Source organism: Pongo abelii, chromosome 1 (genome assembly GCF_028885655.2).
Source record: "Pongo abelii isolate AG06213 chromosome 1, NHGRI_mPonAbe1-v2.0_pri, whole genome shotgun sequence".
Lineage (NCBI taxonomy): Eukaryota > Metazoa > Chordata > Mammalia > Primates > Hominidae > Pongo > Pongo abelii.
The window spans coordinates 41,836,083-41,855,672 of NC_071985.2; the positions used below are offsets into that span (position 1 = coordinate 41,836,083).

Sequence of the window (19,590 nt, forward strand, 5' to 3'; positions counted from 1 at the left end):
AAAAAAAGAAAAAGAAAATGATTCATAACTAGAACTAAAGGCAATCCAAGCTGATCAAAAAGAATTGAACACTTATTTTATACTTAAAACGTTAAAGTTAGCAATTGTCAATTAGTATGTCTCAAACTGTTCAAAGTGTGCCATAAATTTGGAAGAATTTATAACATTTATTTTACTTCACCTGAGACTCTCTGTTGTGATAGATGGTTGGGCCAAACTAGTCATAGTGAGGGTAGGGTCAAACTTGATAGTACTATACATGAAGGAATGAAGCAATGTCAAATAACAGTCATGGTTATTGGTATGGCTGAGAACTTTGTTTTATAAATATGTAGGAAAACCTGGCAGCATAAAGCTTTATTCAAACAACAAAGCAGTGCCAAATGGAGATCAAATGAATAGTGAGACGACAGTGGGTCCTTCTGAAGACACTTGACACATTGTTACATTATAGTAGCTATTATGTTGTAATTATTAATGACTTCAATATCATTTTGGTTATTTATTATTATTTTTGAGATAGAGTTTCACTCTTGTCGCCCAGGCTGGAGTGCAATGGTGTGATCTCGGCTCACTGCAACCTCCACCTCCCAGATTCAAGTGATTCTCCTGCGTCAGCCTCTCAAGTAGCTGGGATTATAGGTGCACGCCACCATGCCCGGCTAATTTTTGTATTTTTCGTAAAGACGGGGTTTCATCATGTTGACTAGGGTGGTCTTGAACTCCTGACCTCAGGTGATTCTCCCACCTCAGCCTCCCAAAGTGCTGGGATTACAGGCATGAGCCACTGTGCCTGGACTCATTTTGTTTTTTAAAATTAATTAATTAATTAATTAATTTTTATTACACTTTAAGTTCTGGGGTACATGTGCAGAATATGCAGTTTTGTTACATAGGTATACACGTGCCATGGCGGTTTGCTGCACCCGTCAACCCGTCACCTAAATTAGGTATTTCTCCTAGTGCTATCCCTCCCCTAGCTCCCCACCCACCAACAGGCCCCAGAGGGTGATACTCCCCTCCCTGTGTCCATGTGTTCACGTTGTTCAATTCCCACTTCTCATTTTGTCTTTTAATGCCTTCTAGTACACCACCAAAAATGAAAGCATTCTCAATTGCACTGCCAACACACATGCACACAAATAGAGAACAAATGAAGTGAACAAGTCTGCAATCCTATATTTGTACCTTCTTCTGTCTATTTGTCTTAAGAACAAGACATCCTGGAGACTCTGGCTTTTGACCCCACTGAGGTTATTTCTCAAAGTGTTCTTTTTGATTTTCTAATAATGGGGGTTGGGATAGGAATGGTGCAGGAAGTTCAAACTTAAATTGGCATTTTGTTTCCTCCATACTATCGTTCAGTGTTGTAGTACTGAACATTTTAAATATGAGTCAAAGGATAACTTTATGTTCACTGATCAAGGGGAACAGATAGAAGAATATTTTAATTTATTAAACTTGTGTCCCAAAGTAGATTAAGTAATTGAACAAAAAATGGTTTGAACTTTTCTCATTCAGAATGTTTATGAAGAAGTAAGGCAGAGAGATAAAATCCATGCTACTTATTTTAAGGAGAGTCAGGGGCTCTCATATCCATTTGAACAGATTGAAGCCTTTACATCCTACCCTATCTTTTTGGATCTCCTGGGGAAGAGAGAGTTGTGGATTCACAAAGTTAAGCCATGGTTCAGGAAAAGCCATGATCATTTCGTTTCCAGAAACTGCATACAGGATGTCGGTGAACATGTCTAGACTTTTGGGAGTCTCCTCCCCAGGGCCCGAAGAGGGACAGTGAAGCCTGGGATATTAGTCCCATTTCCATTTTCCTGCTTAATCTATGTGCCTTGAACCAGGTGGATGGGTTAGGAAAAAATGAGAATAAAAAACAAATCCTGTGAATTGTTTAGGTTAGCACATTGTTAATCTTAAATAATGAGATTCAGAAAATATATTTAAGGATAGAGTTTATTTGAGCACAAAGCTTAAGGGTAGCCACCTGGAAGACACCAATTCCAAATGAATGGGGTCAGCACTCCAAAGTGGAGGACGTAAGGTATCACTTACATAGACAGAGACAGAGAAATTTTAGCAGGATTATATTTTCCATATGAGACCATGCATAGTTATATCACTTTGATTGGTTACCTATTGCTACATTCCTAGGAAGATTATTGCTCCCTGAAAAGGGGTAGTGATCTGAGTGCGTCTTATCTCTGGTGCCATTTGGTTTTAACTATTCACAGGAAAAAAAGGCATAAGTTACAGCTGCCTGCTGCATGACTCAGGCTGCATAGCCACAGTCTTCTCATGGCTCAGAATAATTTAAAGTTCTCCCAGCTGTAAGTTTGAATTGTTTTAAGTTCGAATGATTTAATTTCACAATATACAATTCTTTGGTAGGAAGCCCATCCCCTTGGAAATTTAGTAGTAACTTAAAAAAAAAACTTTTTATTTTGAGATAATCAGATTCACATGCAGTTGTAGGGAATAGTACAGAGAGATCCCAGGTACACTTTACTCAATTTTTCCCTAATAATAACATTTTGCAAAACAATAGAGCAACATCAAACTCAAGATATTGAGACAGGTATGATCCACCAGTTTTGTTCAAATTTCCTGTTTTACCTGTACTCACTTGTGTGCGCGTCTGTTTATGCACATGTGCGCGCGTCTGTTTATGCACATGTGCCTATGTATTTACTTTTATGTAGTTTTAAAAAAATAGACTTTGTGTTTTAGCACAGTTTTTGGTTCACAGCAATAATGAACAGAAGATACAGAGATTTCCTATATACTCCTTGCCCCTATACATGGATAGTCTCCCCTATTATAAACATCTTTCACCAGGGTGGTACATATTTTTTGCAACTGATGAACCTACACTGACACATCATGGTCACCCCAAGTCCATAGTTTATCTTAGGGTCCACTCTTGGTATTGTATATCATATGACTTTGGATAAATTTATTATGGCATGTACCTACTGTTATGGCATCATACAGAGTAGTTTCACTACCCTCAAAATCCTCTGTGCTCTGCCAATTCATCCCCTTCTTTCCTAACCCCTGGCAACTGCTGATCTTTTTACGTCTCTATAGTTTTGCCTTTTCCAGAATGGTGTATAGTTGGAATCATATACTACATAGGCTTTTCAGATTGGCTTCTTTCACTTAGTAATAGTGAAAGAAGGTTCATTATTTAAGGTTCCTCTATGTCTCTTCATTGCTTGATAGCTCATTTCTTTTTGGTATTGAATAATATTCTATTGTATGGATGTACCACAGTTTATCCATTCCCTTGCTAAAGGACATCTTGATTGCTTCCAAGTTTTGGCAATTATGAATAAAGCTGTTAAAACATCTGTGTGCAGATTTTTTTGTGTGTGAACCTGAGATTTCAATTCCTTTAGATAAATACCAAGGAGGATAACTGCTGGATAATATGGTAAGAGTATGTTTAGTTTTATAAAAAACTGCCAAAATGTCTTTCAAAGTTGTGGTACCATTTTGCATTCCTACCAGCAATGCATGAGAATTATGTTCCCCTCACCCCCGAAATATATGGATGTCTTAATTCCCAGTTCCTATTAATGTGACCTTATTTGGAAATACGGTCTTTGCAGAGGCAATCAAGTTAAGATGAAGTTGTTAGTGTGGGCCCCAATCCAATATGACTGGTGTCCTTATTTAAAGAGAGAATTTTGGGCCAGGCGCGGTGGCTCACGCCTGTAATCCCAGCACTTTGGGAGGCCGAGGGGGGCGGATCACGAGATCAGGAGATCGAGACCATCCTGGCTAACATGGTGAAATCCTGTCTCTACTAAAAATACAAAAAAAAAAAAAAAAATGGTGGTGGGTGCCTGTTGTCCCAGCTACTCAGGAGGCTGAGGCAGGAGAATGGCGGGAACCCGGGAGGTGGAGCTTGCAGTGAGCTGAGATCTCGCCACTGCACTCCAGCCTGGGCAACAGAGCGAGGCTCCATCTCAAAAAAAAAAAAAAAAAAAAAAAGAGAACTTTGGACACAGACATGCACAGATAAGAGAACAGCATGTAAGGACAGAGACCCAGAGGGAAGACAGCCATGTGAGGACAGACAGAGACAGAAACTGGAGTTCTGCTGCCACATGCCAAGGCCTGGGGCTTCAGAAACTGGAAGAAGCAAAGAGGGATCCATCCCTACAGGTTTTGGAGGGAGCATGGCTCTGGCTCTGCCAATACCTTGATTTTGCACTTCCAGCCTCCGGAACAGAACTCCAAAAACTTCGTTTGTATTAAGCCGCCTATTTTGGAGTATTCTGTTACAGCAGCCCTAGCAAACTATTTGTGCTATGACCATTAAGATTTCTCTCACACAGCTGCTCAATGGCCTTCCCTTTCTTCCAGCAATGTCTACTCTGGGTTAAGGCTGTTTGTGTGCTTTGACTATACTCTTCCCCCATTTTCTTCCTTCCCACCCAATGAATGCCACACTTTTCATATATGCTCTGCCTTGGTTTCCAGCAAGGATACAGATGATTTCCCCCTGATCTTGTCATACCTTTGTTCATTTCAGTCAGGAGCTAAGCACCTGTGTTGAAGCCTTTAAAGAGCAGATGGTAATAGTTTAGTTGTCCTTTCTGAGATGTGACTAGAAGGTAGTATGGCTGTGTTAGAACTCTTGAACCAAGAGATGTTGTTTCAAGAGATGCCAACTCACCCTTTAGTACAAGAATATTTAATTTGGGATCCGAACTGGATGTCTTTGATCACATGCACCATGCCATTCACAGGATCTGGAGGATTATGACAGGATTTACCTACGGGAAAGAAACAGAATTTTGGAGCCAAGTAGAGTAAACTGAATTTTTTTTTAGTACATAAAGTCTCAACCTGCCTGTAGCTTACTGAGGAACACATGCAGTTCTGATGGTTCCACAGATTTTGCTACCTTGAGGAAACTCACCAGACTGCCTCAGGATCAGCTCCCTTTCAAAAAAACTTCCCTTTCAGATCTGTTTCATCCCCATATTATGCCTCCCAGAAAAATGTAAACTTTGTTATTATCTGTAATTCAATTCAACTGGTATAATCCAAAGATCTCAAAGCCCAAGATTGTCACATCTTTTAGTTATTTAATCCACTTCTCTTTCTTGTCCCAAGTCATTCATTACTTAATTTTAGTCATGAAAATGGGAGAGCCCCAGTGAATGGGGATTTTCTCTCAATCATGTCCTGCAATGACTGTTTCTCATGAAATAAACTTGTAATGAAGGTGCCAGGAACTGAAAGCAGTAACAAGGTATGATCTACAAGAATAATTCTCATATGTATTGCACCTTAGCAAACTAATTGTCATATGCAACTCAGTTACAAAATTTGAACAAATTGAATCAGATCTTACAGATGTTTGACTAACAGAGGGGTTCCCACTCCAGAGTTACTTACGTCTGCACTTGTCCTTAGCACTTGTCCAAGTTGAGTTTTTTAGGCAGATGATAGAAAACGGTCTTCCGTAATAACCAGGGCGGCATTCATAGTTCAGATATGTCCCAATGGGAAACTCAAACTCATCAGTTAGGTTGGTAGGCCTGGCAAATGGAAGCCATTCTGGGACACTGCATTGATCTGGGGAACAAGACCACAGCAGCATCAAAGTTAATGGAGAAATTACCATTCTTTTTTTTTTTTTTCTTGTGACACAGTCTCCCTCTGTCGCCCAGGCTGGAGTGCAGTGGTGCGATCCTCTGCCTCACAGGTTCAAGCAATTCTCCCTGCTTCAGCCTCCCGAGTAGATGGGATTACAGGCACCTGCCACCACATCCGGCTAATTTTTGAATTTTTAGTAGAAACACTGTTTCACCGCCTTGGCCAAGCTGGCCTCAAACTCCTGACCTCAGGTGATCTGCCCACCTCTGCCTCCCAAAGTCCTGGGATTACAGGTGTGAGCCACCATGCCCTGTTGAAATTCCCACTCTACTTCCTCTTTCTCTCAAATATACTGCATAGATGTGATCAAAAAAGAAAAAGAAGACTTCAATAACAGCCAAGGGAGCTGGGTGTGGTGGCTCATGTCTGTAATTCCAGCACTTTGGGAGACCAAGGTGGGAGGGTCACTTGAGGCCAGGAGTTCGAGACCAGTTTGGCCAACATGGTGAAACCCCGTCTCTACTAAAAATACAAAAAATTAGCAGAGCATGGTGGCATGTACCTGTAGTCCAAGCTTGGACTTGGTAGACTGGGGCAGAAGAATCATTTGAACCCAGGAGGCAGAGGTTGCAGTGAGCCAAGATTGTGCCACTGCACTCCAGCCTGGGTGACAGAGCAAGACTCCATCTTAACAATAATAATAACAATAATAGCAAAGAGATTGATTCCTTTAGAACTTTGGTCCCCAACCTTTTTGGCAACTGAGACTTGTTTTGTGGAAGACAATTTTTCCGTGAATGGAGGGTGCAGGGGAATGGTTTTAAGATGGAACTGTTCCACTCAGATCATCAGGCATTAGATTCTCATAGGGAGCATGCAACCTAGATCCCTCGTATGCACAGTTCACAATAGGGTTTCTGCTCCTATGAGAATCTAATGCTGCCAATGATCTGACAGGAGGTGGAGCTCAGGCAATAATGCTTGGCCGCTCACCTCCTACTGTTCTGCCCAGTTCCTAACAGGCCACCAGACAGTACCGGTCCATGCCCCAGGGGTTGAGGACACCTGCTTTAAAAGATGCCTTAGAAATGGGCTCTTTTTAAAAAAATCAGCATCCATCCATTTAAAAAGTTTCTGCTAGTTTGAAGACAACTAAGCTATTTATATCATCTTTCAATAAAGGGGAAGCTGCAATTCACAGCTTCAAATTTTAGTTAATCAGTAAGTGCCTGTGTTGTAGCTTCTTCTCTCCCATCCTCATTTATACTTTCTTGTAACAAGATACACTCATGCATTTTACCATCCACCTTCACACTCAGTGGACACTCAGATTCAGTGGGAGTACACATCTCCTCTTTGGCCCTCAGTAGCAGCCACCAGTGTTGGAAGTCTGTTGCCATGTCAATCTTCAGCACAAAGAGTGAACAAAGCTCAACAACTAAAGCTATACTTTACCGTAAAGAAGATGTATTTTCTCATAGATATTTCAAATTAAATACTAGACCCAGCTAGGCCCCTTAAGGCCTTGTAGATTTAATTTAAAGCAACAAAAATCACAGAGTCAAACAGTATGTAATCAAGAAGACATATCTGTTGAAAAAGAATAGCATCTTACTCTAGTTTTGGAAATATCTTGTTTTGTTTTCATTTCTGTTCCTTCCCACACCTTCCACTAATTAATTGGGTAGATTGAGGCCAGAGGTCAATTTTATTAGACTTAAAAGAACCAACTTTTGGCTTTGTACAAAGATGCCCTTCTCTATGTTTCCTGCTTCATCTCATGCCACTCAGTCCCCTCACCAAGGCGTGGTGGCCCTTTCCCCCTTTTCAGTTTCCTGAAGACACACATTGTTCCCCTGTCTATGACATTCCTTCTGTGTGATGCACTTTTATCTTGGCTATGACTTCAATTCTTCCTCCAGGTGTTTGCTAAAATGCCACTTTCTTATCGAAGCCTTCCCTGGCCTGTCTATGGCCATACCACCCTGAATGCACCCAATCTAGTCTGATGCCTTCCCTGACCCTCTCAGGCATTTGGAATCTAAACTACTTCCCTCTGCCCCACCCTATGATAATTTCTAGTCAGGCCCTTTCCTTTTCCTTTCATATCAATAATTGTTTGTGATTGCAATTTGTGCTTTTTAATTTTGTGTGCTTTTAGAAGCATCTATTTCTCTCAAAAGATATTAGATATGTATAATTTGAGGGCAAACGATGACATGTTTTTTGTACTTCCAAATTAATACCTAGTCCTTGTGCTTAACACTCAATTATAAGCACTCAATGCATATTTGTTGCAATGATCAAATAATTGAAGAATTACTTATAAAACTTAAAAAAAAAACGAAGAGTCCATGCTATGTCCCCAGAATCTCTGATTTAGTGGGTCTGGGTTAGAGCCCAGGAGTCTATATTTTTAAAAAGTTTCACAGCTGATTTTGATAGACAACAGCACTTTGAGAACCACTGTATAAAAAAAAAAAAAACCACAAGTAAAACAGTTCTGTGACTTTCAATGTTATGCATTCACCTTTCCTCTAGTTGATATGTGGGATGAAATACAATTTTGATATGTGTCTTATGCATTGATGCTAGACAAAGGAAGAGATTCCAAGTGGAGCTCCTAGCGCCAAAAGCTGTATTGAGAGGGGGTAAATGTCACAGCAAAGCTTGCAATGAGAGGTTATAACTAGATCAAAGCAACAAAGCAAATATAATGAACCATTCTTGGAAAGAAAGAAGTTCCTTCCCCTTAATTACCTAATATTCTTACCTTCATAGTAGTATATTCATAGGATAGGTAATAATATAAATTTGCATAATAGCTCAAAAAAGGAACATATGAGCCTTCAACAAAGAATGCTTGATGTAGTTTCCTTTCCCTCTTTATTACCAATCTCTCAATTTGTGGCTAGTTCTTATGATAAATATATTAATATAAACTCCATAAACTCAAGACCTACCATAAGTTTAAAAAGTTTTTATAGCTTTATTAAGATGTATTACATACAATGATTGATGAGTATTTAAAGTGTACAATTTGATTACTTATATATATGCCATGTGAAACCATCACCAAATGAAGACAACAAACATTTCCATCATACCTGTCACCCCACACAGTTCCCTCATGTCCTTCTGTAATCCATCCAAACATCCACTTCCTTCTCTAGGCAACCTTTCACCTGTTTTCTCTTACTACAGATTGATTTGGCTTTCTAAAATTTCATATAATCCGAATCACTTCGTTTATATCCTATCATATAAAGGAAATCACTCCGATTTTTTTTTTAATGTTTTAGCCTTCACACAGCATAATTAGAGTTCTATGTAGGTTGCTGCACATATACAAATTGTTTCCTTTTGTTGCTGGGTAATATTCAATTGTATAAATATATGTTAATTTAGTTTATCCATTCACTTGTTGAGGGACATTTGGATTGTTTCCACTTGTTGGCTATTACAAACAAAACTGCTATGAAAATTCATGTACAAGTCTTTGTGTGGACATATGATTTCATTTCTCTTGGGTAAAAACCTAAGAGTAAAATGCTGAGTAATATGACAGGTGTGTGTGTAAGGTTTTAAGAAATGGTTGAACTATTTTCTAAAGTTAATGTTGTAATTTTACCTGCCAAATAGCAGTATATTAAAATTCCAGCTACTCCACTTTATTGCCAACACTTGGCTTGGTCAATCTTTTTCATTTTAGCCATTCCAGTGGGTATATTTTGTTATCTCATTTCGGGTTTTTTCTTGTATGACTCAGCCCAATTTCATGCACTCCTGGTTCAGATCTTCCTTTCAAAGCAAGCTGATTTATTCTGTGCTATACGCACAATTAACACATCATCACCTTCATGTCTGTGCAAATATGATCTGTCAACCCGAAGTACACTCTGCTTTCCATTCTGCATACTTACCCTTTAAGGAACAGACTTGCATTTGCTTTGCTTAGACATGTCTGTCAGCTTAAAAAAAGAGCATACACTTTCAAAAATATAAAGTAATAAATTATATATGTACACAAATATATAAATTATATGCCTAAATATAAATTTTTGAAATGTAATACAGATAAACATTTTAAATGCTCTGTTATTCATGATCACTTAACACAATCATTAGTTGACATCTAAGGGGACAAAAAACAGCCACAGTGAGTTTCTCTGATCATAATAGTGAATGTAAAGCTGTATTTCAACTGTCTTCATGATACTTTCTAGATTTTTTGGTTTCATCAAGTTGTGATCAGTTGTGATTAGACTGACAGCATTTCTTTCTCTTAATGTCTCTGACAAAAGAAATTTGTATACATGTGTCTTTGCGGGGAGGGTGAGAGGGATTGTCAACTCTGCCATTTTCTTGTTTTCTGGAGTTCGTCTTATTAAGTGCTCGTCACCCAGTATTTCTGTGTAGGACAGCTTTGATGTTGCCTGTCCAAATGTGAAGTTCATTTTAGATAACAGTAGATAATATAAATCATACATACACTCATCCGAGCATAGGTAAACCAGAATACATCACAAAGCACAGAAAGCAAATTGGAATTACCCTTCTTTCTATCTTGCACCTTTACCTAGCAGGGAAAACCAAACCAGATCCTACCTGAGGACCACGTGAGGGCGCCAGAGTCCACCCTATGTTAAACACTCCCTGGTAAAGCTGAAATAGCATACTATTCTTATGGCTCACAATGTGGTCTAACCCCATGAATGTGAGCCGGAGAATATGTCTTTTGCTGTTGTTGTATGAAGTCGTCTGTATATGTCAATTATATCCAAGTGGATTGATGGTGCTGTTGAGTTCAAGTATGTCCTTACGGATTTTCTGCCTGCTGAATCTGCCCATTTCTGATATAGAGACTTCAGCACCTTTATCTTTTCTGATATTAGTCTCCAACTATGATAGTGCATTCATCTATTTCTCCTTGCAGTTCTATCAGCTTTGCCCCACATATTTTGTTTCTCTGTCAGATGGATACATATTAGATATTGTTACGCCTTCTTGGAGAATTAGCCCCTTTATCATTATATGATGCCCCTCTTTATTCCTAATAATTTTCCTTCATCTGAAGTCTGCTGTGTTTGAAATTAACACAGCTACTCCTGCTTTCTGTGACTAGAATTAGCATGGTATATCTTTACCCATTTACTTTTAATATATATTGCCTATATTTAAAATGGTCTTATAGGGAGTACACAATATATAGTTGAGTTTTGTTTGTTGATCGACTCTGATGATCTGTTTCAATTGGTGCATTTAGATCATTGACAAGTGATGGTTGATATAGTTGGTTTAATATGTTACCTTTTTCTATTTGTTGTCTTTGTTCTCTTGTTCTCTGTTCCTATTTTTTGTCTTGCATTCTTTTCCTGACCTTTATTTTATTTTATTTTTATTTTTGAGACGGAGTCTCACTCTTTTGCCCAGGCTGGAGTGTAGTGGCGCAATCTCGGCTAACTGCAACCTCTGCCCCCCAGGTTCAAGAGATTCTCCTGCCTCAGCCTCCTGAGTAGCTGGGATTACAGGCACCCACCATCATGCCCGGCTAATTTTTGCATTTTTGTAGAAATGAGTTTTCACCATGTTGGCCAGGCTGGTCTCGAACTCCTGACCTCAGGTTATCTACCCCGCTTCCTAAAGTGCTGGGATTATAGGTGTGAGCCACTGTGCCTGGCCCCATTTATTGTTTTAACTGAGCATTTTATATGATGCAATTCACTCTTCCTTACTGGCATATCAATTGTACTTCTTTTTTTCACTTTTTTCAGTGGTTGCCCTAAGTTTGCAATATCTATTTGCAGCTAATCTAAGTTCTCTTTCAAATAGCACCACACCATTTCATTGGTAGTATGAGTACCCTCTAATGACAAAACAATCCTAGTTCCTCTGTTATTTTTTATATAGAAATAAATATTCCCATAAACTGTCCTATGCAACCTGTTTCTGGATTCACTCTTCAAGTGCTTAGTAAAGTCATACTCTTTTCCCTCACCCTTTCCTGATCATAGGAGTTGAGATTTCTCCCTTTTCAGTGATCCTGCAGTCTTGCATGACTTCTTAGTCATGGTTTTTCAGACATGCATGAGGGTTTTCAGATTACAAAACACTGTCACATGCACTACCCAACCTGATTTTCAAAATACCTCTCTCAGAAATCAGGATGTCAGTCATGCTCATTCTATACACGTTGACACTGAAGGTCAGTGATGTGACTTAAGTTGCTGGGTCCACAGCCCCAGTTGGTAAGTAGCAGAGTCTGGAAAAATCAGAACACTGGCTTCCTAAAAAATAGATTTCATAAAACTCCACCACCTACTTCTATATGCATACACCTTGGGAGCATAGCTCTTTCTCTTACATTTCTTTTAAATTCCAAAGGACTGTGCACACCAGAAGCATCCGTCAGCATTTTAAAATTGAAATTACTCCAGCAACAAAATTTCTAGATAGTTTAGTTTAGGCTGTTTCACATTTGGAGGTTATTGTGAGAACCTCAGTAAGCACTGACAACAGATTGCTTAACTTACTGGGCATGCTTCTCTCCTAAAAATAAAATTGTAAGTTTTATCGTATCTCTTCACTAGACAGGTTACTTTCTGATGCCTAAGGAGATCAAATATTAATAACAACTCTTGGGGGAGCTTGGTTTTCTTTTCCCCTTACTCTTTTAGAGAAGAAGGAACACTCTAATGAATGCAAAACGTCTAGTGGCAGAGAAGGACGAACCCTGAGTTGTCAGGAAGAGGCAGGACCAAAATAACCAAGACTGTCACTTCAAGTGAGATGTTGCCAGTGAGTCTAGGCAACCAAGAAGACTTCTGGGGAGCCCAAAAATCACAATAGAAAGGTTCTAACTGAAGATGTTTATCTACTTGAAGTTAAAAAAAGGAAAAGATGTGGCCTCAAAATTTCTGTAGTAGTTATAATAGCCTTTATTTTGTACTAAACACATCACTAAAATGCAAAGTGTAAACATATCTACTGTCCCTTCTACCTGCAGCGGTTACATTGCATGTTCTGGGGCTTCCCTTGCTCTTCCAACGCCCAAGTGCCTGACATGCATCTGTCTTAAACTATGCTGTCAATCAAGTGCATGGTGATGATGGCGGTGATGGCTTGGGGTGGGGGACGAGGACAGTTCCATGCAGGGCATACCTAGGACTGCTTGTCTAAACACCACTGGGAGCAAAGTGCAGAGGTAATGTCTGGGGGATAGAAATGAACTCGGGGACACATAGCCCTGTGTTAGACACTCGACAGGCTTTATGCCACTGAGGCAGCAACTCCACAATGCAGAGATACCAGTGTCCCCATTTTACAGAAGAGCAAACAGACTTAGGTGTGCTAACTTGCCTCACAGTTAAGTTTCTAGGACCAGAACTCAGGTTTGTCGGATCCCCAAGTCCCGTTTCGCTAGGATCAACGCCACGCTCGGCTATAGCCAGCCTAGGCTGTGAATACACAAGGCAGGGAATTTCGTGCGGCACCCGCTCAGCATCTGCGCCTTCCTCGGCGCTGGTCACGACTTAAGCCCCTGCACGTGGGAACTCCACGCTTACCCAGAGGCAGCGAGGGTCTCCAGTGTGCAGAAGGATCCCACACCCGCCGCCCTGCCAGGTCGCGCGCTCAGCCCACCCATCGCGCTGCCTTCGGACCCGGGCGCGCAGAGCAGCACAGCCCAGCGCGGCACGCGAGTTCTCTGAGGGGCCCTGGGTGCCTTGTCAGCCCGGGCGCCTCCCCACGCCCGCCCGCGTCTCACCCCAGTCCACCCGCAGCGCGAGCAGCACCACGACCGCCAGCAGGGATCCCCCGCAGCAGAAGGGGAGACCGGGCGCCGGCGGCCCAACAGGCTCCCGGCTTCTCGGAGAAGAGACCCCCATCCTCCCGAAACACATCTACAAACCACATTTGATCTCGAAGAAAACTGAAATAAGAGGAAAAGCGCAGTGCAAAGAGGAGTGACCAATCCTTGTGCTCCGCGCCCAGAGCATGGGGAGGGCTGCGGGGTTCCGGGACAAAATGCTTTTGATCAGCTTCCCCTTCATGGGCAAGGCCATGTTTACTCCCCATTTGCATTGTTTCTAACGAGTTTCGCTGGCAGAGCCCACCTTGCTGACCCAGGTGCAGCAGCAGAGCTTGACAATGCTCGGGCTTCCGATGGATCCCGCGGGCGAGGCCCTGCGCTTCCAGACAAAGGCGGTGGATGATGGCAGCTCGCCTCCAAACACCCTGCTTGACTTTTCCTCTTTGCAAGAACGTGTGTGGGAAGGTCAGCTAATGAAATGCCTGCTCTCCGTGTTGAAGGGCAATTGCAGGCGATGTGTACAGTGTACAGGGAATGTGAAGAACCAATTTCCTTATCGTGAATTGAGATGTCATGCCATTGTAAGATTTTTAAAAAGGGAGGGACAATTAGATATGCATTTTAAAAATGTAAATCTGTGTATAGTATGGAGACTAGATTAAGGCAATAATGGAGAGGGGAGACCAGTCAGGGAGCTTTTGCTGACATCCAAGTGAGGTTTGATGGCGGCCCTCACTGAATGGATAAAGTGGACAGTTAACAAAGATATTGGAGATGGAATGAACAGTTGCTCATGTATTGGATTTTGGTTACTTCCTTTCTTAAGGTTAGTAGTGAGAAGAAAGCAATCAAGAGTTAGCCCCAGGATTAGAAATGAATATGGTGGTGCTACTTATCGAAATAAGAAATATGGATGTAGGAGTGACAGATGTAGGGCAGAGGGTTAAGTATTCAAGGATGAATTTATTCTTATGTATCTGTGACCCTGTGCCCTTTAGCCTATCTCTGTCCATCTCCCATGGTCTCTGCCTTCCCCAGCCTCTGGTAACCAGTATTCTGCTCCCTACTTCCATGAGATGAGTTTTTTAGATTGCACATGACTGATATCATACAGGATTTGTCTTTCTGTGCCTGATTTACTTCACTTAATATAATATCCTCTAGGTTCATCCATGTTGCTGCAAATGATAGGATTTCATTCTTTCTTATGGCTGAATAGTATTCCCTTGTGTATATATACCACATTTTATTTATCCATTCATCCACTGGTGAACACTTTGGTTGATTCCATACCTTGGCTATTGTGAATAGTGCATCAGTGAATGCGAGAGTGCAGATATCTTTTCATCATACTAGTTTCCTTTCTTTTGGGTATATACCCGGTAGTGGGATTGCTGGATCATACGGTAGTTCTACTTTTACTTTTTTGAGAAACCTCCATACTATTTCCCATAATGACCATATTAATTTGGATTCCCTAACAGTGTATGAGGTCTCTATTTTCCACATCCTCACCAGCATTTGTTATCTTTTGTCTTTTTGATAAGAGCTCTGATAACTAGGGTGAGGTGGTATCTCTCTGTGGTTTTATTTTGTATTTCTCTGATGACTAAGAATGTTGAGCATTTTGTTTTATATTCGTTGGCCATTTGTATGTCTTCTTTTGAGTGATGTCTGTTCATGTCTTGCTCCCACTTTTAAATAGTATTATTTGTTTTATTTTGCTGAGTTGTTTGAGTTCCTCAGATATTCTGGATATTAACCCCTTGTCAAAGGCATAGTTTGCAAACATTTTCTCACATTCTGTAGGTTTTTTTTCTTCACTTTGTTGTTTCCTTTGCTGTATCCCATAAATGTGTGTAATTATTATGTGCCAATTTAAGAAATAGCAATTAAAAAAGCAAAATAAAATCCCTTATTTAAACCTTAAAAGAATGAAATGCAGCAACTGCACTGTGTAGGCTCTAATGTAGCAGCACAGGATGTTTCCAGAAAAAAAAACTTTTGAGAAAATAACTAAAAAAATACTGAGATAAAATATAAAAATATAAAAATATAAAAAATATAAAAATATAAAAAGTGATGATAGTTTCTTTTGCCATGCAGAAGCTCTTTAGTTTAATTAGATCTCATTTGTCAATTTTGGCTTTTGTTGTTCTAGTCATGAAGCTTTTGCCCATGCCTATGTCCTGAATGGTATTGCCTAGGTTTTCTTCCAGGGTTTTTTATGGTTTTAGGTCTTACATTTAAGTCTTTAATACATCTTGAGCTAATTTTTGTATAAGGTGTAAGAAAGGGATCCAGTTTCAGCTTTCTACATATGGCTACCCAGTTTTCCCAGCACATTTCTTGTTTTTGTCAGGTTTGTCAAAGATCAGATGATTTTAGATGTGTGGTGTTATTTCTGAGGACTCTGTTTTGTTCTGTTCTGTTCTGTTCTGTTCTGTTCCATTGGTCTATATATCTGTATTGGTACCAGTACAATGGTGTTTTGGTTACTGTAGCCTTGTGGTATAGTTTGAAGTCAGGTAGCATGATACCTGCAACTTTGTTCTTTTTGCTCAGGATTGTCTTGACTACACAGGCTCTTTCTTGGTTCCATGTGAACTATACAGTAGGTTCTTCCAATTCTGTGAAGAAAGTCCGTGGTAGCTTGATGGGGATAGCATTGAATGTATAAATTACCTCGGGCAGTATGGCCATTTTCACAATATTGATTCTTCCTATCCATGAGCATGGAATGTTCCTCCTTTTGTTTGTGTCCTCTTTTATTTCGTTGAGCAGTGGTTTCTTCTCCTTGAAGAGGTCCTTCACATCCCTTGTAAGCTGGATTCCTAGGTATTTTATTCTCTTTGCAGTAATTGTGAATGGGAGTTCACTCATGATTTGGCTCTCTGTCTGTTTTTGGTGTATAGGAATGCTTGTGATTTTTGCACATTGATTTTGTATCCTGAGACTTTGCTGAAGTTGCTTATCAGCTTAAAGAGATTTTGGGCTGAGACGATGGGGTTTTCTAAATATACAGTCATGTCATCTGCAAACTGGGACAATTTGACTTCCTCTTTTCCTACTTGAATATCTTTATTTCTTTCTCTTGCCTGATTGCCCTGGCCAGAACTTCCAATACTATGTTGAATAGGAGTAGTGAGAGAGGGCATCCTTGTCTTGTGCTGGTTTTCAAAGGGAATGCTTCCAGTTTTTGCCTATTCAGTATGATATTGACTGTGGGTTTGTCCTAAATAGCTCTATTATTTTGAGATATGTTCCATCAATACCTAGTTTATTGAGTGTTTTTAGCATGAAAGGCTGTTGAATTTTTTCGAATGCCTTTTCTGCGTCTATTAAGATAATCATGTTGTTTTATCATTGGTTCTGTTTATGTGATGGATTACCTTTATTGATTTGCATATGTTGAACCAGCCTTGCATCCCTGGGATGAAGCCAACTTGATCATGGTTGAGAAGCTTTTTGATGTGCTGCTGGATTTGGTTTGCCAGTATTTTATTGAGGATTTTCAGGTCAATGTTCATCAGGGATATTGGCCTAAAATTCCCTTTTCTGTGTGTGTGTCTCTGCCAAGCTTTGGTATCAGGATGATGCTTGCCTCATAAAATGAGTTAGGGAGGATTGCCTCTTTTTTATTGATTGAAATAGTTTCAGTTGGAATGGTACCAGCTCCTCTTTGTACCTCTGGTAGAATTCGGCTGTGAATCCATCTGGTCCTGGACTTTTTTTGGTTGGTAAGCTATTAATTATTGCCTCAATTTCAGAACCTGTTATTGGTCTATTCAGAGATTCAACTTCTTCCTGGTTTAGTCTTGGGAGGGTGTAGGTGTCCAGAAATTTATCCATTTCTTCTAGATTTTCTAGTTTATTTGCATAGAGGTGTTTATAGTATTCTCTGATGGTAGTTTGTATTTCTGTGGGATCAGTGGTGATGTCACCTTTATCATTTTTTATTGCATCTATTTGATTCTTCTCTCTTTTCTTCTTTATTAATCTTGCTACTGGTCTCTCTATTTTGTTGATCTTTTCAAAAAACCAGCTCCTGGATTCATTGAGTTTTTAAGGGTTTTTTGTGTCTCTATCTCCTTCAGTTCTGCTCTGATCTTAGTTATTTCTTGTCTTCCACTAGCTTTTGAATTTGTTTGCTCTTGCTTCTCTAGTTCTTTTAATTGTGATGTTATGGTTTCAATTTTAGACCTTTCCTCCTTTCTCTTGTGGGCATTTAGTGCTATAAATTTCCCTCTACACACTGCTTTAAATGTGTCCCAGAGATTCTGGTATGTTGTGTCTTTGTTCTCATTGGTTTCAAAGAACATCTTTATTTCTGCCTTCATTTTGTTTTTTTCCCAGTAGTCATTCAGGAGCGGGTTTTTCAGTTTCCACGTAGTTGTGTGGTTTTGAGTGAGGTTCTTAATCCTAAGTTCTAATTTGATTACACTGTGGCCTGAAAGACAGTTTGTTGGGATTTCTATAGTTCTACATTTGCTGAGGAGTGTTTTCTACCAATTATGTGGTCCACTTCAGAATAAGTGCGATGTGGTGCTGAGAAGAATGTATATTCTGTTGATTTGGGGTGGAGAGTTCTGTAGATGTGTATTAGGTCTGCTTGGTCCAGAGCTGAGTTCAAGTCCTGGATAGCCTTGTTAACTTTCTGTCTCATTGACCTGTCTAATATTGACAGTGGGGTGTTAAAGTCTGCCATTATTATTGTGTAGGAGTCTAAGTCTCTTTGTAGGTCTCTAAGAACTTGCTTTATGAACCTGGGTGCTTCTATATTGGGTGCATATATATTTAGGATAGTTAACTCTTCTTGTTGAATTGATACCCTTACCATTATGTAATGGCCTTCTTTGTCTCTTTTGATCTTTGTTGGTTTAAATTCTGTTTTATCAGAGACCAGGATTGCAACCCTTGCTTTTTTTTGCTTTCCATTTGCTTAGTAGATCTTCCTCTATATCTTTATTTTGAGCCTATGTGTGTCTTTGCATGTGAGATGGGTCTCTTGAATACAGCACACCAATGGGTCTGGACTCTATCCAATTTACCAGTCTGTACCTTTTAATTGGGGCATTTAGCCCATTTACATTTAAGGTTAATATTGTTATGTGTGAATTTGATCCTGTCATTATGATGATAGCTGGTTATTTGACATGTTAATTGATACAGTTTCTTCATATCATCGATGGTCTTTATGCTTTGGCATGTTTTTGCAGTGGCTGGCACCGGTTGTTCCTTTCCCTGTTTAGTGCTTCCTTCAGGAGTTCTTGTAAGGCCGGCCTGGCGGTGACCAAATCAGCATTTGCTTGTCTGTGAAGGATTTTATTTCTCCTTCACTTTCGAAGCTTAATTTGGCTGGATATGAAATTCTGGGTTGAAAATTCTTTTCTTTAAGAATGTTGAATATTGGCCCCCACTCTCTTCTGGCTTGTAGGGTTTCTGCTGAGAGATCCACTGATAGTTGGATAGGCTTCCCTTTGTGGGTAACCTGACCTTTCTCTGTGGCTGCCGTTAACATTTTTTCCTTCATTTCAACTTCGGTGAATCTGATGATTATGTGTCTGGGGTTGCTCTTCTCGAGGAGTATCTTTGTGGTGTTCTCTGTATTTCTTGAATTTGAATGTTGGCCTGTCTTGCTAGGTTGGGGAAGTTCTCCTGGATAATATCCTGAAGAGTGTTTTCCAGCTTGATTCCATTCTCCCCATCACTTTCAGGTACACCAATCAAATGTAGATTAGGTCTTCTTACATAGTCCCATATTTCTTGGAGGCTTTGTTTGTTTCTTTCCACTCTTTTTTCTCTAATCTTGTCTTCTCTTTTTATTTCATTAATCTGATCTTCAATCACTGATATCCTTTCTTCTGCTTGATCGAATTGGCTATTGAAGCTTGTGTATGCTTCACAAAGTTCTCGTACTGTGGTTTTCAGCTGCATCAGGTCATTTAAGCTCTTCTCTACACTGGTTATTCTTGTTAGCCATTTGTCTAACCTTTTTTCATGGTTTTAACTTCCTTGTGATGGGTTAGAACATGCTCCTTTATCTGGAGAAGTTTGTTATTACCTACCTTCAGAAGCCTACTTCTGTTAACTTGTCAATCTCATTCTCCATCCAGTTTTCTTCCCTTGCTGGTGAGGAGTTGTGTTCCTTT

The 19,590-nt window shown here is 39.9% G+C and overlaps 1 protein-coding gene across 10 annotated transcripts in view; it reads right to left on the reverse strand.

The window, feature by feature from the left end:
- Window positions 1-19,590, reverse strand: part of CR1 (complement C3b/C4b receptor 1 (Knops blood group)) — a 203,735-nt gene that overhangs the window by 40,014 nt on the left and 144,131 nt on the right. For 2 of the 10 annotated variants that reach the window (XM_054521558.2, XM_054521552.2), the window contains 2 exons: window positions 5,428-5,607; window positions 4,700-4,799 (listed from right to left, as the gene is read on the reverse strand). The exons of 7 other annotated variants lie outside the window; for them this stretch is intronic. In XM_054521558.2, coding sequence (XP_054377533.1) covers window positions 4,700-4,799; window positions 5,428-5,607 — 280 coding nt within the window. Of the gene's footprint in view, window positions 1-4,699; window positions 4,800-5,427; window positions 5,608-19,590 lie in introns of those variants that run through there. One more of the 10 variants, XM_054521505.1, reaches the window with a different exon arrangement.